Below are 8,944 nucleotides of genomic sequence, written 5' to 3'. Positions count from 1 at the left end.
GGGCCGCCGGATTTGCAGATCTGCAGCACTTCATCATGGGCCGCCGGTTGCTGCCCCAAGCGATGGACTGGTCGGGGAGCCTCTCCCGCAGCCCAGGCAAGGGTGCATCGCCGCATGCAGGTACGGGTTCATCCACCCACCGCCGCCGAAGGTTTGCGGGCATGGATTCTTCCGGCCGTCGACCGGGCTCGGCGCTCGCGTAGTGTCTTTGTGGCTTGCCGATGCCGCTCATAGAGTGCGACGACTGCATGCGGAAAGTGTTGCGGCTCACTTCGGGCACGCCGAAGCACCCCGGATGGGTGTTCTTCAAATGCGAAAATGACGGGGTACGTGCACTTGCGGTAGCTCATTTCATAGCTCATTCTTTAGTTCAATTGCGGTAGCTCACTTTGAGCTTGTTCATTCTTTTGTGTAGGATGATGAATGCTCATTTTGGTTTTGGAAAGGCCAATACATTGATTTGTTTGTAGAAAGAAACTTAATGGATTTTAGTGCACCTTAGTACAATCGAAGGCAATGATGCGGCTGCATGTGCAACTAGAGGGGAAGCAACGTCTACTTCTTTTGAACCAAAGATGAAGAAAGAAGAATGCAAAATGAAGAATCCGTAGATCAACAATGAATGCATGGAGAAGATATTAGTCCAACTTATGGGAGAAGTTATGGAAGTTGGAAATCTTCTGAAATGCATACTTGTGGTTCTTGTTTTCTTTGGTTTTACTATTCTAGCAAATATTTAGTGATGTCTTTTGTATCTAATGTTGTTGCAAAGTTGTCCTTCTCAAGAACCGGGCGTAGCTACACTCGATTCAACTAAAGTTGGAAAAACTGACACCCGTCAGCCACCTGTGTGCGAAGCCATGGGGGAATCGCCCCGGTCAAAGCTACGCGGGCTCAGGGTTGCCACTGCCGATGAGAAAATGTGGCAATGTATATAAACGAAGTATCTCATAGATAATTAATTACGCCACACATATTTCATAGGAGTAGATACTAGTAGCATAGTATATTAACGAATAATTTATGCATCCGATAATCATACAGTTTTTACCGCGCCAAACAACCAAGTAAACTAGCCCAAATAGTGTAGTAATTAAATGAAGAGGAAAAACATCAAAAGACTTGACTTAAGCAGCTGCAGATGAAGATTAAAAAAATGTTCTACTAGGACGTGCGGTGACGTGTCTACTCGAAGGCCCATTGGTTCTCCTTTTTTATCTCGGCCTCCTCCTCTGGCGAGAAGTCGCACTTGATGTTGAACGTCTTGCGTATCTCCTCGACCGTCTTGCCCTTGATCATGTCGGCCACCGTCTGCAGGCAGAGTTCTAGGAGCCCCTTGACGTCCAGATAGTTGGCGGCGAGGATGAGGTCGTATCAGGGTTCTGAATTTCGGCCGTAAAAAATGGATTTCGGCCGAATTTCGGCCATCTCTGCCTAGGGCGAAATCTATCTTCCGCCGAAATTGGTCAAATTTGAAAAATTTTGGTCAAATTTTAATTAAATTTCAGTCAAAATTTGGTCAAATTTCGGCCGAAATTTTTTAAAACGACCGAAATTCGGCCATCTCGGCCTAGGGCGAGAAAAATCACAAAACGAAAATCAAAACGCTGGGTCGTATAGCGTGGCCTGGTCGACGTTGATGAAGCTGGCGTCGAAGCTCTTGAGGTCCTGCTCGCCGCTGGAGACGTGCTTGTTGCAGTACTCGATGACCTTGGAGAGGATCTTGGAGGGCACGTTGGGCAGCGGGACGCCGTTCTCGACGCAGTTGTCCTCCATCATGTGGTGGATGGTCTGCGACATGGCCGCCGCCTCCGCCGTGACCTCGAAGCTCTCGCCGTCGGAGCTGATCAGCGTGATCTTCTTATTGCTCTTCTCGCCCGCGGCCTCGCCGCTGCTGCTTGCTTCCGCTGGCGTCGCATCAGCCATGGTTCTTGATTCGCTTGCTTGATTTCTCCTCGATCGGGAAGGGAAAGCTCGTAAGCTTGGATCGATTTGGTTCAGGTTGGGCTCGGTGCTCCCATATTTAAAGGGTCACACAACAGGCAAGAAGCGAGAGACCGAATCGATATGTTAGTCAGGTTCCGAGATCGATCGATCGATCGGTCGGTCACTTATCCGATATCGTCATGATCTCACATAATCAATCAAGAGTGCGCACGTATAAGTTACAGTGCATGACGTCACGACACGTTTTTTTCCCTTCTATGAAGAAGAGCCCAAATCTACTAGGTTCCCTAGCTAGAAGTGCAAAGCATCCCAACATAATGAAAATTACATCAAGTTCTCTGGACCACCGTACGACCAGTATCGTCACTGAACGAGCTGTCGACGTGCCGTTGTCGCTTCTCCCCTACAGAAGTTTGTCTGACCTTGTCGATGATAGTCGGGAAGAGTTCATGCACTTGCCCCTAAGGACGGATGCCCCGTAGCCGCAGTCGTCACCGTTGAACCTTGAATTGATCTGAAGTGTCTGCCACCATTGGTCTCCGTCCGCACATGAAGAAACCCTAGCCTCACTGCCCCAAAGAGACATCAAGAATGTACGCCGGAGCTCCATCAAATATGTCAAAGAGGGGAGGAAAACCCACGGGTTGAGCGCTGGAGCTGGTAGAGATTAGATCTGCCGCCGCTTGCACTAGAGCGAAGGAAAATACAATTACCTTATCTGAAGTGTGAGACATGTATTGTACACCTTTATACAATTCACCATTAAATTGATATTCATATACAATCTACATTTGGATTTATCATATGCAATCTACATTTCTCTTGCTTGGACTTTGGCCAATCATCCGTATGACTGATGAATCTTTACTTTTATTTCTCAAGCTGGAGATCAAATTTGTAATTTGTAATTTTAGGAAATGAAAAACATGGGGTGTATCTGTGGGGGGGACTTGTGTGAGAGATCTCACATTAGGTGAGATCAATATGATCGATTTTTTGAAAAAATAAAATCTACAAACATTCTCAAAAAGTTTGTAGATACACAACAATGGTTGATAGTCAACCTCAAAAAGTTTCAGCTCCTAATGCGACCTACATTAATAGAAACAAAAAGGACAAAATTGGACGTGAATAGTCAAAGCTGCCACTATTCATATTTGAATTTGTCTTTTTTGAATTTTCAAATGTACTGAGTTTTGAGCTGAATTTTTTTGGAGTTGTAGACATACCCTACATGGATGTTGTCAAATAATTTTATTTTTTTGAAATGTATAAATATGAATTTTGGGGTTGATCTTACGATGTCACCTAATGTGAGATCTCGTACAAGCCTTCCCCGTATCTGTATGATTAACTTGAGACTATTCTTTCCCTAGAAAGAACTTGAGACTATTACTTTTAAGCTCACGTGTATCTAAACCTCCTATCTTTTTTATGTTTCCTCGGTACTAAAGATTCAGAAAACAATTCTAGCAATGTAGTACTAATTCTGATAATGATTCTAGCATTATGTGTTGGATTTGCTCCATGATTTTTACCTGACGGAGTGGATGTGCTCTATGTTTATTTGTTGAATGGCATGGTGATACATTTTGTTGTATGATGTTCACATATATTTGCTAACACTGTTTTATTTTTCTGCACACCCTATACAATTGTTTTTTTTTTGGCTAGTCTTTTTGTGTGGCATTGTATGGTGTTGCACTATAGCCATGAATAACTCAAACTTTTCTTTAATACTGCTTACAAAGAGAGCAAACAGGTTGTGAAAATAGCGTTGTGATAAAGTGGACATGTGGTTTCGTCATGCTGATGTCACACACATATTTTTTCTTTTTTATATTTTCAAAAATAACCAATACATATATTACAAAAAAATAGTTATTTTTCTAAAAGTGCCCATCGCACATTTAAAAAATGTTCATGCAGTGTGAAAAAATGTTCGCTGAAATTTTAGAAAATGTTCGTACAATTCAGAAAAATCATGTGAAATTCAAAAATGATCCGGCACTAAAAATTGTACGCAGCATTTTTCAAAAAATGTTATATAATGGAAAAATGTTCTTGTAATTAAAAAAATATTTTGTACCAAAATGTATGCTACATTTACAAAAAAATCACGCTTTACAAAAAATGTGACATTTAAAAATATTTATACAATGTAAAATAAAATGCGTAATCTACAAAATATATCAACAATGCTCAAAGACTCAAATGCTAGAAATCGGAGTGGGGTGTAGGCCGAATGCTCACCTGGGACGGGGGGCTTTTGTCGCCGGTCTTTTTTCGTCGTCAGAAGAGAGACGGACGCAATTTGCCCCCGGGGAGACGAGACGGGGCGCTTGGCTGTGCCCCGTGGATCGACAATCGTTGGGTCGGGAACTTGCTCACCAGCTAAGATGGACCGGGCTGAAATCATTCATCACTTATTTTGGTTCGGCTTATCAGATGGAAGGAAAGTGAAGGCAGCGCAATGCATTGTGTTAGACAAAGTAGCCCTGGCGGTGTTAAAAAAGAGGTAGCCCCCCTCCACCCCCCTCTTTCTCTCACCCAATTGTTACTAGATTTTTCTTTCAAATAAATGATACCCTACTAGATTTTAGCCCCTTTTCCCTTTTTTCGCGAGGAATTTATAATTCCTTTTAACTATGCTTACTCTTTAGTTTCTCTCGATTCCTACAACAATTGCAATAAATAAACTTCACCCAAGAAAATAAAATGATGCACGCTACGTCCAAAAGTGCAATACTTTTAATGGTGTAACTAGGTAATTGCATGTGCATTGCAACATGTATAAATATTCTATTATTTTAGCCCATGATTTACCAGTCCATAGTAATGTGAACATGTAAATAAATATTTACCAAATCCTGCCCTGTGATTAACCTGCCCATATTTTAGGATTTTATTTTCTATAATCATTTGTTAGCTTACCAAAGAAAATATAAGTTTATTCGGTAAGTCAATAAAAGGTGGGACAGTTAAGGTGGGTTTCAAGAAATGATGCTTGGTAAAAGAATGAAATGTTGGACGAATCACTTTGCCTGGCAGAAAAAGGAACAATATTCTTTTATTAAGTATATATATATATATATATATATATATATATATATATATATATATATATATATATATAGAGAGAGAGAGAGAGAGAGAGAGAGAACATGACACAGAATATCCAAAAGTGCAGTCATGTTTCTGTAAAATGCGGTTTGAGGAAAATGGTGGTCGGGACATATCTAATGAGCCCACACCTAGTTGAATTGATTTGGTGGAAACAATAACAATCATATGAATAATGACTTTTGAGTTGGCGACTGAGATTCAAGCTTGAGAATAATGATTTATCCCTCGGAAAAATGAATATTTTATAACAAATTCAAAAAAGATTGGCCATGGAGTCATCTATTTCAAAATAGTTCTATTTTTTTGGTAACAAACAACCTACAATGAGAAGGGGTTGGGACAGATAAAGCTAGGACGCCGATAAGTCCCGGACATTCGGGATTTCACCATGGCAAATCTAATATTTTTTGTGGCAATTTATATTTCTTGATCCTGGCTAGCTTAGTTGATAAACATGGCAAATCCACCCTCAATTTTATTTGCCAGAAAATTGTCATGCTTGCTAAGTGGTAACTAATAAACTTGCCATTCTCACGTCAACTAAAATTGCCATAAAAATGTTCGATTTGCATGGTTAAAAATCAGACATTCGGATTTTATCATTTCCATAAAGTGATGCCCCTGTTTGGAAAGAAAAGCACGATAATTTTGGATGATTAAATTCCTATGGGAGAACTTCTTATGATGCCATTTGAAAACAAAGAAATAGCTTACCAAGATTCCTATGGAATGAGCCAATTCATATAAATTTTGGAGGAAAGCAAACATGAGGTCTTACCTCATATTTTCTTCTCCTGGTGTTTACAATCTCTGAGTTTTCCCTATATATAGTGCCCAAATAGCAGTTTTGGAGCATTCATGTGTTTTGAATTCATGTAGGAATTCAGGTAACAAGACAATTCCTGTGATATTTCAATCCTAAGATTTTTTTTGGTTCCTAAGTTTTAAACGGGGATTAAAAATACAATAGCATTAAATAAGTCAGAAATAAATATTAAAGTACAAGTCAGAATCGAACCTTACCTATTAGCACCACAACCTTAGCCATCCCTGTCAATCCCGACCGCCAAACCAGAAACCAAGATCACTCTTTTTTTAAGCTAAACACAATCCAATTTATATTGATAAAAAATATGGTTTACAGTAATACAGGGAATATTGATAGGCTAGCGTCCTTCAGGAAGATTAAGAGCGAATTTAGGGAGGCTATATGTGCCTTGATATTAGACTCATGTCCTTCGAAGATGAAGGAGCGGGAAGGAACTCTGTGCTGAGATATTGATTTCTCTCATGATATTAGCATATCTTCCTCCACCAATGCCTGAATTTTTTTTGAGACAAACCAATACCTGATTTAATAACTGGAAAACCGGCGAACACGTCGAAGCCTCAAATCGAATGATGGGTCAACTCCTCCTCCCCATGAGCTCACATGGGTTGGGCTCTTTGTTCGGGTCCGTCATCGTTCAACTGACGGGGCCGATTGACATTGAAAAATTGAACTAGTCTACTGCGACCAATCCGGCGAGACACACACATGTGGTCAATGTGCAAAGAGCTTGGAAACCGCCTCCGATTGGTCATGTTAAAATCCATGTAGACGACGGCTTGTCTCATGATGGGTCAGTACCTCGGGTCTTCAGCTATTGTTCTACCTGGTGTCAATAATCCAACATCGCTAGAGGCCATAGCATGTTGAGAGACCTTGCCACTTGCGGCTGATCTATTTTCGAATCATTTGGTAATGCCTGTGGCTGCAAACTAGCAGTGGACGACATCACAAAGGGGTTGGGAGGCCCCCATATCACTGCTGTGAAAGAGATAAACAGGAAAGAGTATGTTTAATCAGCTGTGATTGTATATTCGAAGGTCGAGCTTCCAATAAGGCGCATAATGTTGTAAAATTTGTTATCACTGCTGTAAAATTTGTTATATCCCTTCATGGCCCTCTTTGTACCCGGTTGAATATTGTTCAATTTTAATAAAGTTACGATCCCTAAAAAAAACTGACGGGCTGGTTTTGCTAAAAAAAAGAGCTGACGGGGCTGGTCTTGGATTGGTCAAAATCAAGCCTCTTCTCGTTTTGTGTTGACAGCAAAAGTCAGTCGAAACCGGTCACCGTCGTCTCCATGTAGAGAAAGGAGACCGGCCACCGTCTCCTGGCCGCTCATGTCGCTCAGCCGCTCGCGCGCACAACCGGCAAGGGAAATAGGAAACGGAATCGCAATCGGAATCGGAGAACAAGTGAACAACTGTGTTTTAAATTAACCCGGCCGCCTCCTCCCTTACTGTTGTGCTCGCTCGCGTGTCCGGCGAAAAACCATCCTCCGCTGCTGTTTCGTGTTGCTTCTAGGGTTTTAGCCTGCGCCGGCCGGCCGGCGACTCGCCCTCAATCTCTCCGTGCTTGATCGAGGTACCGTCGCCCCTTCTATCTCCTCGTCCTTCTCAAAATTTCTCTGCCTGCATCTTCTATTTATTCATTCATCTTCTGCAACAATCTTCGATTTTCTGCATTGTTCCTTTTAATTAATGTTAGCATCTCTTTATGCTCATACTAAAATACATTCTCTCAGTTAATATACCCGTTAATGTGTAATTTCCTTTCAGCAATGGCGATGCAAGCTGATTCTCGTGATACCCCTCCCGAGGAAGTGCTAGAACTTCTCTCCTTTTTCGTTAAGCATTACTACCAGAGTCTGCACGCGACACCAGACCAGGCGTACAAATTTTATAAAGACAGCAGCACCATTGGCCGGGCAGGTTCGGATGGAGTCGTGGAATATGTGACAACACTGCCCGTAAGTTCCTGTATATGTATATTTGAAATTCAGTTTTGTTGCTACAATTAATCAATATGGTGCCCGTCTCTATATACTTCGACAGAATTAATCTTTGTTTAAACGACAGAATGGTTCTTCTTATTAGTTCTATATATATAACCCTTTTGTCTGAACAACGCAGGAGATCAAGAAAAATTAATGTCCATGGACTTCAGCAAATACTTGAAGATTCTGATACATACTGCAGATGGAGTGCCATCTCTCAATGGTGGTGTGCGCATTGTTGTCACTGGATCGTTAACCATGTCTGATGGTGCTTGCCAGAAATTTAAGCAGTTGTTCTCCCTTGCACCAATAGAGGATGGCTATTTTGTCCAAAGTGATACATTAAGAATTATGCCTGAGGCGTCGCCACCTGCGGTATGTCAAGCCGACAATCAAGAAAATGAGATCAAGCAGGATATCGGCTCTGTTGCTGAACCAAGAGAGGTGGAGCGCATGAGTACTAACCATGTGTTGGCGGAGACTAAGGTTGGAGACTTGGTAGTTCCAAACCCCAAAGATAATGGCAAAAGAGATGAACATCATGACGATATCGATCCATTTCTGCAAGTGACCAAAGAGGATCTCAAAGGGGCTCTTGTTGCTGCTTCTCCTCCACCTCAACCTCAAAAAGACACTACTAGGAGGTCTTACGCGTCAACTGTGACTTCCCTGTTTTCCCGTCTACTTAATGTGAGGGGTTAAGTTCGATCGATTGGGTCTCAAAACCATAAAAAGGCCCTAACTTCTTTTAGAAAGGTGGCATTGCTCTTGACCCAAGAAGGAATTGTCCAACTTAAGGCCACTCGCATTGCTTAGTATTATGTGTTAGTATCATAGTGCATGATATATAATATTGTACATTCACATCACATAGTATCATACATCAGTATCGAGACTTTATTTCTTTATTTCTAGGATCCCAATACAACATTGTGGATATGATTTACTTCTTATTAAAAAATTTGCTTGATGTTCATAATACAAAAATGCCAAAGTTACGAGCTAGGGGCTATGTACAAACCTTCCCCTTGACTTAATCCCCTAAT

The 8,944-nt window shown here is 41.4% G+C and overlaps 1 protein-coding gene across 1 annotated transcript; it reads right to left on the bottom strand.

Moving 5' to 3' along the window:
- Positions 1-1,185: 1,185 nt before the first annotated feature.
- Positions 1,186-1,926, bottom strand: LOC119333929 (SKP1-like protein 1A). The gene is made up of 2 exons (XM_037606642.1): positions 1,619-1,926; positions 1,186-1,375 (listed from the first exon to the last, which is right to left on the bottom strand). The coding sequence occupies exons 1-2, from the start codon at positions 1,924-1,926 to the stop codon at positions 1,186-1,188; spliced, it is 498 nt and encodes a 165-aa protein (XP_037462539.1).
- Positions 1,927-8,944: the final 7,018 nt, after the last annotated feature.

The sequence above is a fragment of the Triticum dicoccoides genome, chromosome 7A (genome assembly GCF_002162155.2).
Source record: "Triticum dicoccoides isolate Atlit2015 ecotype Zavitan chromosome 7A, WEW_v2.0, whole genome shotgun sequence".
Classification (NCBI taxonomy): Eukaryota; Viridiplantae; Streptophyta; class Magnoliopsida; order Poales; family Poaceae; genus Triticum; species Triticum dicoccoides.
Note: the sequence above shows the minus strand (reverse complement) of the source record. Positions and strands in the feature narration are given on the sequence as shown.